At 30.3% G+C, this 15497-nt stretch overlaps 1 protein-coding gene across 1 annotated transcript in view; it reads right to left on the bottom strand.

Annotated features, from left to right (window-relative positions):
- Window positions 1–15497, bottom strand: part of LOC121121616 (uncharacterized) — a 141565-nt gene that overhangs the window by 15655 nt on the left and 110413 nt on the right. The window contains exons 11-12 of the mRNA XM_071890079.1: window positions 5587–5725; window positions 1322–1575 (exon numbers count right to left, since the gene is read on the bottom strand). Coding sequence (XP_071746180.1) covers window positions 1322–1575; window positions 5587–5725 — 393 coding nt within the window. The remainder of the gene's footprint in view (window positions 1–1321; window positions 1576–5586; window positions 5726–15497) is intronic.

Below are 15497 nucleotides of genomic sequence, written 5' to 3'. Positions count from 1 at the left end.
AAGTTATAAAAATATAAAAAAAAAAAAAAAAATAGCCCCTTCCTCCCAAATTAAAGAATTTTTACTTTTTACGAGAAAATTGAATATTTTCAATTTTTTTCAAAAATGTAATATTTCATTTTTTTTTTCCCCAAAAAAATAATTTTCTGTAAAGAGTTTTTTATGTTTTTTTCCCAAAAATTTAATATTTGAAATTTGATCTTTTTAAATTGTTTTTTAAACAATGTAATTTTTCGTGAATTGTTATGGATTTTTGATTTTTTTCTTTTTAAATTTTAATTGTTTGATTTTTTCCAAAATTCCAAAATCCAAGTTTAATCAAACTCTGAGTACCTTTGGCAAAAACAAAAAGTTTCTCGTGAACAATTATATTGCAGAAAAAAAAGACGAGTACTACTTGGACTGGATACAGAGATGGGAGAATCCCTGGATGAAGTGTGTTGAAAAATAAATGAAATAAATTCCATAACAAATGTTTTCTTTCTTTCTTAGGTCGGAAACTGAAAAGTTACAAATGAATACTTAGTTGTGAACCCTCAACAATTAAAAAAGTATTAGTGCAGATAAAATATTAGAATATATATTTGTTTTATTATGCATTTTTAAAACAATTTGCATCAAAGAAGGAGGATCATTCTACTTTCAGGAGGAGAGATTAACACCAAGACGATTGATTAAAGAATAAACAAAGAAGAAAAATCATGCATACCAACTGTTTTTTTCTTTTTTAATCACTAAACTGTGTTTTTTCTCGACAACAATCCCATCCATAGTTTTGAGTATGTTGGTGTAACAAAAAAAAATATTTGTAAGGATGTGGGTATTATTTGTAAGAATGCCGGATTTGAAAATATTTTCATATCAGCCCATTTCTAATTTGTATACATTTAAAAATGTAGGATCGTTATGCAAATTTTGCAGTTTTTCTTCAAATAAAGTATTAATTATCCTAATATTTCACTTGGAGGCACAAATATTGTTTTATGTGGGCATACTCCCCCCCCCCTAACGTACCCCCGTAGTGACGTGACTGATTGGGGCCTTAATATTAAATTTCATCAACGTAACAAAAGTATAGCCCTGTAAAGCAGCATCGGAAAATATTTTGCAAGTGCGAGAGGCATAAATGTATAATGATGTTAAATTAATATAAAATTATAAAGTCAGGCAACCTTACAATCAAATTATATAATTTTTTTACTTTGTCCTAAAAAAGTATGGGTCAATAATGGTATTTTGGGTTCTTTAGTTCAGGAGGTACTGACACTAAATATATAAAGAAATCGAAAAAAAATATGAATATCAAAAGAGGTAATCCTACCTGACTCAATGATCATAGACATTGAAGTGGATGAAGAAATGGTTCCACCGTCGTCAGAAGAGTCTTTATTCCTTTCAACTTGCGTTTTTTTATAGTAGGTGTAAGATTGAATCCTTCCATCTGCTTTACCCAAAGAGTTCGTTGACATGCAAGAGAAGTGACTTTCATCGGATTTTTCCCATTTCTTGACAATAAGAAGCATGATACGCTCGTAGCCATTGCTTTTGATATCCTCCGTGATGTTGTACTTTGGACTATTGGGGTATAAAATAATTGAATGAATCTAATAAATACTTTAATTAATTTATGTTCAGGGTTCGCCGACAAAATTGGCACAAAAAACCTTCTCACCAAAAATGTATTAAATATGTTATTGTAAAAAAATGTATTTATAAAAACCTGTGCGCAGACACTTTGCCAAAAAAATAATAACAATAATAATAAGGCAATACAATGTAATTTTGATTCTCATTCAAGTTACTCCAAGTTTTGGATCGCAAGTTGCAATCATTAACTGTTCATTCATTCTTTGGGGCCCTATTGATTACTCCTCGAAAAGCCTTTATTCCCACCTCCCAAGGGCTTTTTTCAGCCTTTATGAGGTTTTTTGTACGTAGGGGAGCTCAGAAAGTACCTCCTTCTGGGATGTTTTGCCGTTCTTTGTTACCAAAGTCATGATGGTAGAGGATTTGTATTCTTCTTCATTTAATTAAATTTACTATAGCTCTCCTAACAACCTTATAATATAAAGAACCTATCAAGGTTAGTAAAAATACAAGGTTATTCGTTAACGCTTTTCCGACTGATGATTGACTTCGACGACGCTTTCTCATATTTATTTCAAAGTATATGACTATTACAAAGAGTAGCTATATTGCACCTTCCTTAACTGATACTGTTAGAGTACTGCTGTTATACTGTATGACGTCAAAATCTGCCTGTCTTGGCAAGCATTGGGTGCAGTACATCAAATTAAAAATGCTGACAAGCCCGATTACTCGATGGCGAAACCCTTGCATTTCTATTAACCTTGGAATCTACAAATTTTAACCACATTTCTACTATTGCCTATGAAGCGAGTATTTGTGGATCAAATTTTGCGCTAATTTTGTTGCTGGATCCTGTATACTCGTATGTATAAACTGGAATACATTTATTGGAGCGAAGTTATTTTGAGGAAGTGTAATCTTAGCAACATTTATTTAAGCGATGAATTATTTGGACAAACTTCTTTTCTGCAAACATAATTTCAGCTACTTTTTTCTTTTTGACGTAACCATTACAAAGTTAATGATATCATTAATAAACGTGATAACTCACCAGTAGTGGCGTCGCTAGCACCTATTTGAGGGGGGATCAAGCCCTCCAAAAGTGTTTGAATCCCCCTCAAATTTTTATCATAAATATATGTTTTACCTGTAGGAATTTTGTACAAACTGCATCTTGTATATGCAAATTGAACAAGTTGCAAATAAATAATGAGATGAATAATTTTAAATAAGGGACTTACAGTACTTGGGATGAGGATACTGCAATTATTGACTATTCGATTGATTATGGATATAATAAATGGTAAACTTTTTGACTTTTTTAATAAAAATTACTAAAATATAAATATTTTGTGGCACTTTATAAAGTTCAACTGCCCACAGTTATATTAGTTATAATTACATAATGAACCATAGAATTTTAATACATCTAAATTATAAATAATATATGGTAATTAGAAGGACGAAAATTGTAATTGAAGAATGCATTTTAAAACGAAGAAAGTACAACTTGTACAATTTGCTTATACAAGTTACAACTTGTACAGGCATCCCAACTTGTACAGAACATATAACGGTGCTGATAACTTTTGGGACTAAGCCCCCCTTCTCCCCCAACACACACACAAAATGATGAAAGCCAGCAAGAGTGGTGTTTTAAATCAATGGGAGACGTCTAGCGGGAGCAACGATGGTTCTTGTCAGATTTTGTCTCAACTCCGTAGGCTTCAGTGCAGAGAATAATTTACAAAACTCATTGAGTGCGATGGCACTCAAACAATTACCTTTTCATGGATTAGACTAAGAAAAAAAGATGCACATTCTCCTATGATTCCCAGTCTCAATGTTATACGGGAAAAACTTGGACTCAGGAGCCGTTTCCGACTTTGCTAACAATTAAATGTATTTTGAAATGTCGCTGAAATTGGCCTTGCTGAAAATAAGCTCCCCCAAATAAATCTTTACTAAAATGAATTTCACTAGGATGACACTCACTGAAAAAAACCTACCTCAAATGAGCGGACGCAGTATAAGCGAGGCAAAAAATAGAGATTTGAAAATGGTCGAGATCTTCGTGAGCAACCATTTAAAAAAATATATATGTTAGTAATTTGGAAGATATTAGTTCTCACTTCCAAGGTTAAAAAAATCTGAAATTTCCAAATTGCAATCTTTTTGTTATTGCTACAAGAAAAAAAAAGTTATTTACCAAAGCTCTCGTCATTATTCTTTTATTCATGAAGAAAGAAAAAAAAGTATAAAATAATCACAAGTTCAACAAATGGGATAGAAGAACTAAGAAATGACTACAATGACATAATATAAGTTCGAAGGGAAGTTTGTTGACCATTTGTCATATTTTTATGGGGAAATAAGTAGATTTAGATTATCATTGTCCAATATCAAGCCTATCACATATCTCTTTCGTCGGTATAGGTATTCATTAGACCAGAGATGTCCAACTTTTTAATATAATGGCCTGCATTGCTACTTGAAATAGCAGAACCTATCATATTAAATTTCATGAAAAAGGGCAACATGAAACAAAACTATTAAATGATAATTTTATTCAATTTTTGGCCAAACTTTAAAAAAATGCCAAAATGACAAAAAAAATCTGTTCACCCTGTTAGAGTTGCCAAAAATACAAGGTGATGTCAAATATTTGTCAATGTTTGTCGTATCATGAGCGTTCTACGAATGTTGATGATATTGCGAAAGTTTTGCTAAAAAATACTACTTGAAGTGAGAATGAGTAGTTGGGCGCACCTAAACATTAGGTAGGTCACAAGGCAGTCCATGATCCACAGGTTGGACATCCCTGTATTAGACTCTTTGATTGTAATAAATGAGTGTGTTTATGTCATAAAAATTGGATAAATGGCCCCTCTGGAACTTATGTCATAACGTTGTAGTAATTTCTTATCTCTTCTGCCCCATTTGTAGAGGGCTTGTTTGAGTCTTCACTTACAGGTTTCTTCGTTTTTTTTTTGTTTTTTTTTTTTTTTTTTTTTAGTTTCATATAATTACTCTTATTTTTGGAAATATTTCTTTATTTAGTCAGATGGAGTTGCATAGATGAAATATGAAATACTAAAGTATTACAATGACTCCATCTGACCTAGAAATGGTCTGTGAGGTCCATATACATTAAGTATATTTCAATTCTAGGAACAACAGAGACACGAACCTGCGTACATTGTACCTTCGTAGGTAAACTGGGACTTTCTGCACCCCAAATTTGATAAAATTGCTTTAACCCTGTTTAAAATAGATTTTAATGCTAGAAACAGCATTAATATTCTCCAGAAACACATATTTAAGAATGAATGCATCTTTTTGTTATTGCAAAAATTTCACGGAGCTATTGCAAATTTGGCAATTTTTAATCAAAGTTTGGTAAATTTGATTAATTTTTTTAGCTGTTCTTTTGCTTTTTTCTATTTCCCTTTTTTCAATTTAAGTTATATATATTGATATAAATGTAATATCAGCTATTATCCCATATATCACACTCAATATCATCAAACTTAAAAGTACAGTTTGTATTACCAAATGCTCGTTAAAAGTAATTTATGTTTCGTTAAAGTTTTTACGGAAAATTAAATTATGATATTTCAACTATAATAATCCTAAATCATATCCTGTTAATGCCCAAATCTAATGTTGTTACTATTAATTATCGTAATTTTGAGTCTTTGTCAACTGTGTATCAAGAAATAAAATTCGATAGATATTTGGCTTAAAGTTTAACTCAAGTTCATATACTACGTCAAAAAAAGAATGTTCACTTATGAAGGCTTAATGAGAATAATTTCTCTTGAGCGTGTTGTCCATAAAGCTACGTCATTCCATCATATTATTTGAATCTCTGATGATCTTTATTGAGTAGATATGTCGTCTATTGCCAACATACACTTTTCTGTTTCATTTACACTCACGAGGACTTATACAATTTTCACAACCTAAATAATAAAATACTTTAATAATAATTACCCATGAATTAGCATTTCAGCATCATTTTTCATCCAATAATTAATTGCATTGGGATAGGCTTGAACTTCGCAAGAAATGGTCACATCCGTCCCAAGGGCAACACCGTATAATTGACTTGGGACATTTATCTCAGGAGCAACTGTAGGAAAAAAATAGAAATAATTAACTAAATAGGTTAATGAAGAATATAAAAAAAAGTTAATTACATATTATAGAGTGAAATAACTCGAGGAAAGGTTAGAGTATTTTCTATACCATTTACATTAAAAATTACTCATTAATTAAAATAATGATTAAAAAAAAGAATTCAATTATATTGCAGGCCTATGCAGTACCTAAAACACAAAGGCAAAAACTTTTTTTTACATAAATAAACGTCAACTCCGATAAACATTATAAACACAAACCAAATGGATGGAGACTGAGTAGATAACAAAAATGATTTAAATAATTAATAAAGATAAACATGTTCTTAATAAAAGCTTATTTGTAAGAAAAGGTTGAATAAAAACATTAATAATCCAATCTAAGTCAACTTATTGTTTTCTTATTGTTAGTTAATGTCAAATGAACAAAGTATGGATTAAAAAGAATATCTGTGCCCGTACACAAAAAAAGAATATTAAATAAAAATCAGGAAACCCCCAATTTATTTTTTTAATTGCACAGACATATTTGAGTCAATTATAGGTTTTGTCTTCAAATTTGTGGGATGAGTTAAGATATCCAAGAATTTTATCTATTTGATTTAAGAGATTTATATTGACCAGAATATGGCTCCCTTCAAGTATAATCGATCAATTTGTCATTTTTTTATTTTAATGATCAATTTTGAAAAAAATTCATGAAAAGGAGAAAATCTCAGTTTATTTTGTACTTCATATATCCGTACAGTCCAATTTTTAATAGACATATTTGAGTGAATTATAGGCTTTCACTTCAAATTTGGGGTATGCGTTAAGATCTCTAAGAATTTTATTTATTGTTTAAGTCAGAGGTAACGTAACTTTTTTTGGAGTTACACCTAAGGAACTTGTAGTAAAAATAACTTGGCCCAAACTAGTGGAGGGTCGTCTGCAAGATCATACATTGAGGAGGGAGGGTTTGGGTTATGGAATTTTTATGAAAAAAAACATTAAAAAAACAAAGCTATTAACAAAATATTATTGTTTTTGAGAAAAAATTTAAAAAATTTACAGCTATATACAAAAATTAAATGTTTTGAGAACAAAATTTAAAAAATTAAGTTTTCATATAGTAATTTTTGGAAAAAAAATTCAAAATTAAATTTCATATATTAATTCTTTTTTTTTAATTTTCAAAATTAAATTTTATATGTAAGTTTTTTTTTTTTAATTTTCAAAATCTGTACTTACTCACAGAAAGTTAATTTTGAGGGAAAAAAATTGAAAAATGAAACAATTTTGAGAAGAAATTAAATATTTTGTAAAAAATAATTGAAGTGTTTAATTTTTTGGAAAAAACTTTTCAAAAATAATGTTTGTTTTAATTCAATCATTTTCATATTTTATGTACACATATTTTTATATAATTTGTAAAAAGCATCAGTTGTTAATATTGAAGGGTTGAACTTTGATCGAGGGTGTTAATTTTAAACTATAGCGTTTATTTATGATTAATTTTATGGCAATCCCTCTTGATCTGTTTCATTACTATTTTAATCTTTATATTGTTGTGCTAAATTTGAATAAAAACCCAATTAAAAAAAAAAGATCGTCACTTTTTAATGAATGAAAAATAGATTAATTTTTATTTGCAATGGACCATATCGGTCCCAATATAAGTGTCTTTAATTAAACAAAGATTATAAAATTTTGTAATAATTCTTGGTGACCATAACTCATCCCAGAAATTTGAAATAAAAGCCTAAAATTGATGCAAATATGTTGTTGAAATATTGAGCTGTTTGAAGTATACTAATAGGTATATTGGGAGTTTTTATTTTTCTTTATTTCTATTCATACTTTTTTTATGTTGACGCACCACGTTTACAGCTATAACTAAAACTGATGAAAGGACAGACTACAAAATGACAATTACTAATTAATTATTATATATTCGCTTTTTTTTTTTTTTTTTTTTGCTGCTATTTACTTTATTAATTATATAACTTAATGTATCTTTAATTATATTTAATGAAGAGACATAAAAAAATAAAATATTTATGTTCATTGTAGGCGTCCTATCATTGCTGAATTGCTGCAGATACGTCTACTTTTAAACACTTGGGAGCTCGTTAAAAGTTGCATTTGCAAAGAAGAATAAATTATACTCCATGTAAATACAATTAAACTAAACGGGATGTGTGATGATCTTTTAGACAAATATTACTAACATTTGTTACATTTTTTAAGATTTTTATGCACGTCGTTACTTTTATTTGTATAACACAACCTTTCTTCCAAAAAAAAAAAGGAAAAAAATCATCTGGTAGTTAGCCAAATAAGTCAATCACAGCAGCTGCTATTTATTTTTTAATTACTCTCAGACTATCATTGTAATATTATTCCTCTACAATATTTCAAATGAATTAAATATACGAAATATTTCATAATATTAAAATCCGAAATAAAACTTTATTCCATACCTTATTTTAATATTTTATTAAAAGGAAATTTGCATTTCTATATGATAACCAAAGTTTCTTCATAGAAATAATAATATAGCCCATATATGTATATACATGCGACAAGAAATTGTATTTCTGTCCTTTTGGAAACAGATTATAAGTATAAAACAACTTATTACTTCGTTTATTTATCAAAAATAATAAATTATGAAATAACCGAGGTTGTGCCCAGGTCAGGTTTGGCGGCTCTATCCGTCACAGTTTCGGTTCAGCTTTATCGGTCTCGGTTCTTTTTTATTCAGGATCAGTTTGGTAACAGGCACTTAAAATAAGAGGCGTCGCTAGAGAATTTGGGCTCAGGAAACGACATTTGATACAAACATGGCGCAACTACGTTATACGTAGAGTGTGGGTCCCAGGATCCAGCAAAGGCCCTGAAAACTCGTATAAAGGGGGCTTCAGTTTAAAATGTATTAGTGAAGTGGGATCTGGGCATAGTGAAGTTTAACAAACCCTGGCTTATGAAATATTATAGGGCTTTAGTAGCGATCCATACGTCTAACACTGTCCCTCCAACGCATTTTCCATATCCATAAGAATTCATTAGCTATTTGGAACTCAAATATAACTGTATCACCTGGCAACGTAAAAAAAAAATTATTGGAAAACGCTGCAATCACACATAAAAACCCTCAGAAAATTGTCTTATTGATTAAAGCTAATTTATTTTTTGTTAAATATATTTAATTTAATTTATATATTCTATATAGGAACAAAAGCACAAGAACATTGACCGATTAGCAATTTATTGCGGTTTCTGTTCGACTTTGTCGGTTCGGGTTCTAGCAGTTCAAGAACCGGAACTGCAAGACTACTAAGGGCACAACCTTGGAACTATACATTTTCGTATAAAGTCAGAGGACGAAATCGACAGCTCATAACTAAGTACATAAGGTATTGTTGTGTTAGCAAGGTAACGCCATGTATGTCTAAAACATAACCAGTCTATATTGTACATATGTACAGCTATACATGAATTTTCTTAAATCTGGAATTTGCTAATTAATTGGTGCATTTCTATTCCCAGTTTTTTTTTTTTTTTTTAATATTAAAATATTTGGCCTTGCAACACAAAATCAAACTAGAATTTTTTTTTCTCAAAATTGTGTGTGGAACACATTTGTATTATTAAACAATTTATCATCAATTTCTATTAACAAATTATTCTTATTAACCATTTGAGTGTGTCACAAATTTCACTGAAAGTAGCCTAAATTCATTGTCACAATAAAAAGTTAGAAATTGATAGATTTTATTTGAATGGACCATATCCGACCTGATTAACTATTTAAAAAAAATCTTGAACAAAAATTAAAAAAAAGGAACAAATCCTAATTTATTTTTTCCTTATGCTGCCCAATATTTCATACCCATCTTTGAAACAATTATTATATTATTATAAATTTAAGTAAAATCTATCAATGTATCACTTTTTTATCGTGAAGACTACTTGTGTTGGAATCAACGACACATCTAAAGGGGTATTAAGAATAATTTGTTGATAGAAATTGACGATAGTTCATAAAATAATACAATCATTTTTGAGAAGTTCATTCTAGCTTGTTTTTTTAAGGCCAGAAATTCACATAAACAATAAAAATAGGACCCCACATTTTATTTTTGCATAAAAATGTGTTAACCGTCAAATATAGCCTCATTATTATAAAAAAAAAGATTCAAATTCTAAAAAAAAAAATGCAAAATTAAATTTAAAAAAGAAATGAAAAAAGACTCCCTCATTTATCTTTGGCATATGCCTCACTCCAGTACAGCTGTTGCTTCCGTTTTTGAGTTTATTCTACCGAACATCAAGACCAAAATTCTCAAAACTTATTGCTACCAAACTATCAAGACAAGACTATAGCTTTACAAAACAGTTAAACTAGGTATTGTACGAACAATATTTGAGCCCTGATCTATTTGAACAGAATTTGGTATTGGGTTTTACTGTTGTGCTTTGATAATGAACCTTTATATTTGATCAATTAACTCAAGATATAGCATTGTACAAATAGTTTTGGTTACATTATCATTTAAGGGGAGTCAATTTCCTCTAAATTTATGGAATAGTGACATGTATCTATCATAAGACATTCATTTATTACAACCTTTCCTACGATTAGCAACATTCACAAATGCTTGATACAATAAATTAAGTACTGAAAATGAAGGAACTTTATCTTGGTTTGAAAAAAATAAATCCATAATATATCCTATATATTTTCCAGCTAGCAAGCCTTTCAATTAATTAAAAGATAATAGTATAAATCATTATTCTTTACCAACTAACAGAAGGATTCCATCGACAGGGAATATATGTCTTTGAATTTGGAGATTTTGATGTGATCAGAAGATTGATCATATCTTACCAAAATAAGTTCTGAAACGTATTAGAAGATTTCTTAGACAAAGCAATTGAAACATCAGTAAATACAATTTCAAAGGTCCATAATGGTGATAATAAACAAAGTTGAAGCTTTCATGAAATAGCAACATTTGTTTGATGCTATTATCCTTCTCCTTAACATTGAAAGATGAATGAAATGGAACCAATAATTCATTCTGAATCATGCCCCAAGTGTTATATTTATAAAATTGTTAATATTGAGCGATTTACTACTAATCATAAATATGCCTTCTTTTAAAAGAAAAAAGTAGACTAAATCAGTCAGTATCCGTTGTATTTTTCTATAGATATGGATTCTTAAACCCAATCTATATATAATACTCAAATGCCAACAATAATAATTAATCGGGATGGCATCTAGGCAATGAATTAATACATGTCTACATCAATCCAATATCCCAAATTTACAGGGTAGGACAGTAAAACGTGGTCTATTAATTAATGTTTATTTTCTCAATACTATGAAAAGGTTCAGTGAATATTTTTTGATAATCTGTTTCCGCTGTCCTTTTTACATAAACAAACTATTCTAATCATTTATTTATTTCATTATAATTACCGAGCATCAAGCAAAAGGCAGCGCATCTCAGATCTCCTACATAATGAAGTTGATATGATGAAGATTACAGACATTGTTAAGTGTTGTAGGAGCCTGGTTTTTAGGTTGGCCAAGATGAAAAAAAAAACAGAGAAGACCTCTCCCGGATGATAAAAAGTGAAAGTCATAATTTAAAGAGGGATAAAAAGTTCTTGCTAAGTTTGGAGAAGAATATAAAGGATGATTCCACTAAGTCGATTAATCCCCTCGCCAACTACTTCTCTGTGGCTCCTAGGACCATCAAGAGGACTATAAAGCACAAATTGGAATTAGGTTATTTTACAAGGACCCCACGCCACCTTCTAACAGAGAGCATGAAAGCCAGGATGTTCAAGAGGTATATGAAAATCTTCACGTGGATCAAAGCAAATGGGTCAATTGGTAAAAATTTCTCAAACAAGAATATTTTCACAGTTGATCAATTCCACAACCGCTGGAAGACCACTGTCTTGCAGAAACAAAAGAAGAGGTCCAAGGGGGTTAACATTCCAAATATCCGGTCCAAATATTTGTCAACAGTGTTGTGGCCTCTGATGGAATGAAGATGCCTCCGTTCTTTTTCAAGGTCGGAAAGAAAATCGGCCAAGAGACCTACTATAAGATGCTTAGGTACACCATATTGACATTGCTGAAGACCAATTACCTTTGAACTCAAGACAGCACCCCTCTCACACGTACACCAAGTGCAACAAGTTATGTGCAGATAAGATGGCTGTATTCTGGTACATAGAGATAAGGTCCCCTTCCTCTCCACATTTGAACCCACTCGATTTCCATATGGTACACCTGGAGAGGTAAATCAACTGGACCTCACACCCAAACGTGGACTCACTGAAGCCTCCATAGTGGCTGCATGGGACAGCATGTCAGATGTTTTATTATGAGACAAGCAAAATGAAAGGGTGACAGGAGTAAAGCTAATAAAATTCATTTTTAAGGCCACCCAAATCTATATTTATAACACTCAAAAAATTATTGACAATTTGACCTGAGCCGTTTTTTATGTAGTTTTGAATATATGAATGTAAACTTCTATTTCGAACTAAAAAATAAGATGCTGGTAAGATTAAAAAAAAATATTTTATGAAGTAAACCAAAGTTTACTTTTTGTTACGGCACTAAATCAATGCAAGTAAAAATGCAATGAACACAAATAACATTAAAAGTTATTAGAACTTTAATCATTTGCTCTGAACTAAAAGTTTTTTCATTTCTTTTATATCTTTACGAGGCGTAGGTTTCAGTTAGTTAGTTTTTTTTCCTTTTTTTCTTTTCAAACCGAGTAGTATTTTAATAGCAATGAATACTTAATAACAATATTGCCTTAATTACAATTAACTTTACTAAGTATATAATCTATCGATTTAAACATTTTCCATGGAAAATGCATAATATGTATCCCTTTTGAGTTTGAATCTAGACGACTTCGGATTTCCGTCCCACCTAAAACGATATTTTATGAAAAAAAATCATGTTATAATAAGACGGTTTCAGATTGAACGTGGAGCAGTTTAGTACGGTTCTACAAAAATAACAGTCATAGACATCACACTTGTAATAATGGCATGAGGTATTTTTTTTACTTTGGCAAAATTTGAAGGAGTTATTAACAACTGTGTATAAAATATGTCTTGCCGAAAGGTAAAAATAAAAGGAACAGAAAAATAACATAACAATCTTAAATATTTGTGAGGAGAGCAGGTTAGCTTCCGTGACTTTTTATTAGATTAACCACAATCAGCTGAGAGAGGAAGGCAATAAACACAAATCCCACGCCTTGTATAGCAAGGACATATGTATATGCTGAAATTACTCCGATGGTGATCTTCAATTCTACTCCAAGCCCAACAATGACTTACAAACCCTCATTGTCACTGATTGTCTTTCCTGATCACACTCACTCGTTATTACTTTATACTTGGATGTTACCTTATCAAAAATGGATTAATAATGATACCAACATATGATAATTAAAAAACATGTTTAGGTTGCAACTAAAGACGCTCCTCCCGCACTCTATGACATATTTTATACATCGCTCAAAAAGCTCATTTTGACCTTTTTTGTGTGAAAATAGCTGATTTTTCGATAATTAAATGAAATTAATAGGGAATTTTGGATTTATTTAAATTACTCAAGAGCTTTGATTATATTTTAGGCGGGAAAAACACTCCCACAATAGACGAGAAAACAATTGAAAAAATCATTTCTCTTTTTGGGGGTAAAGCTATGTATATGATGCAATCAGGTTTTTTTATTTATTGATAGGATATGTAAAGGAGCCAGATTCCGACAACAACCAATAAAAGGAATGGGGAATATGACACAAAATTTACTCTGAAATAATCCCCTTTGAATCTTGCATTAAAGGAAAAATACCTTTTCCCAAATTGCAAGATCCTGATTTTCTATTTATGAAAAGGGTTGGACGTATAATCAATGGACATGGACGTTGAGCGGCCTTTTAGTATGTTTAAAACTACTAAAACTAACTTGTAAAACTTATTTTTTCTGTAAATACAAATAGCTTAGTTTTAACTTTTTGGTTGCTCATACTTAAAAATTTTAGGGCACTTTTTTTTAACATTCGAGCTAAAAAATTTGCTCAAAAATCCTAAGACTAATATTACATAAAATTGCAGCAGAATCATTAAATATATTTATTATTTTCTTCGGCAAAGTGGTTATTCAGCAAAGTGACCGTTCGGCAAAGTGTTCAGGGATGTTGTTATATAAGTATATGGATGTATTTTTGCATTTGAGGGAGAGGGGTTTGAATATCCTCTCTATGAGCAATTATACAATATTCATACAAATATATACATACATATAACACATAAATAGGGTTGAGCCAAAGAAAATAACAATAATAATAATATATAGGGGAGAGTTCCCCTAATCTCCATCCATCATTTCATCATCATGACATCATTTGTCCTTGAGTAGAACGCATTTTTTATTTATATTAGGGTGCTTATAAAAGAAGACCCCTTCAAATGTTTGCTACTCAATCCTTACCATGCTTCTTTTATAAAAATATGAATCCTTTTCAAAAAATTTTAATATTTTAAAGTACATTACATCATTATAATCAGTGATGTAAATCGTGTTTATTTTTTGCTGGCCCTTTTTTTTGGAATTGGTAATTTGAAAAACTAATTTTCTTTTCCTTAGCTGTTGTCATTATTATTTAACTCCTGAGTAGTTAACTTCCTTTTCAACTACATTCAATTATGTTTAAAACCTATGCCATCACAAGAGTGTGTCCTCATGAAAAGAGATGTTAATCAGTTGCATTTTTTACCAACTTCGTTTTATTGGAGTTGGGAACTTATTGAGTTAATTTTGTTTTTCTAAGCTGTTATCATTTTTTTTGTTAATTCCTGAGGAACTTCTTTTCTACTAAATTCAAGCTGTCATTGATATTTACAGAATATTCTTCTTTTTATCAATTTTTTTTGTCTTCAGACCCAATGAGTAAAATATCATTTACATACACTGAAACAAATTCTTTTCACTGTTGGTAAACAGACCTTGGTTAATCTTCTTTTGTCTGCTCCAAACCGATTTGTTTTAAATATTGACCTAATTTACAATTCCAACATCTAGGGGCTTGCTTTAATATTTACAAACTTTTTTTTAAATTTACAGACCAATTTTTGATTTAGAGGTTCACTGAATCCCTTAGGCTGTTCAATATACACGCTTTCAGCTATTTCACCATTAAGAAAGGCAGTTTTCACATTAAGCTGATGTAATTGAAGCCCTTCTCCAGCAGCTATTGATAAAAGCAATCGTAGAGTATCAATAGTAATCACAGGACTGAAAGTTTCATCATAATCTTCTTTATATCTTTGAGAATATCCTCTTTCCACAAGCCGTGCCTAGAATCTTGCAGGCCTCTTTTCATCATCTTTCTTCGATTTAAATACCCATTTTGTTTTTATAACACTTATATTATCAGGACGTTGTACCAAATCCCAAACATCATTTTTCTTCAAGCACGTAAGTTAATCCATTAAAGCCTTCTTCAACTCTGTTGCATCAGAACTTTATAAAGCCTCTTCAAGTGACTTTGGATCTTCGTGTAACACATATGTTTTTTCTCCAAAAAGATTTAATTCCCTTAATAGAGCACCTTTTTAGATTGGAAGAAGCAAAAGTTTATCTTATTATAAATAGCCAATAGTGAACGTTCATATATGCATTTAGATTATATTTGCAAAAATATTGTATAAAAAAAAAGGAAAGAATTC

Source organism: Lepeophtheirus salmonis, chromosome 7 (genome assembly GCF_016086655.4).
Source record: "Lepeophtheirus salmonis chromosome 7, UVic_Lsal_1.4, whole genome shotgun sequence".
NCBI lineage: Eukaryota > Metazoa > Arthropoda > Copepoda > Siphonostomatoida > Caligidae > Lepeophtheirus > Lepeophtheirus salmonis.
The sequence above is the reverse complement of the archived record's forward strand: the minus strand, read 5'-3'. Positions and strand labels throughout refer to the sequence as shown.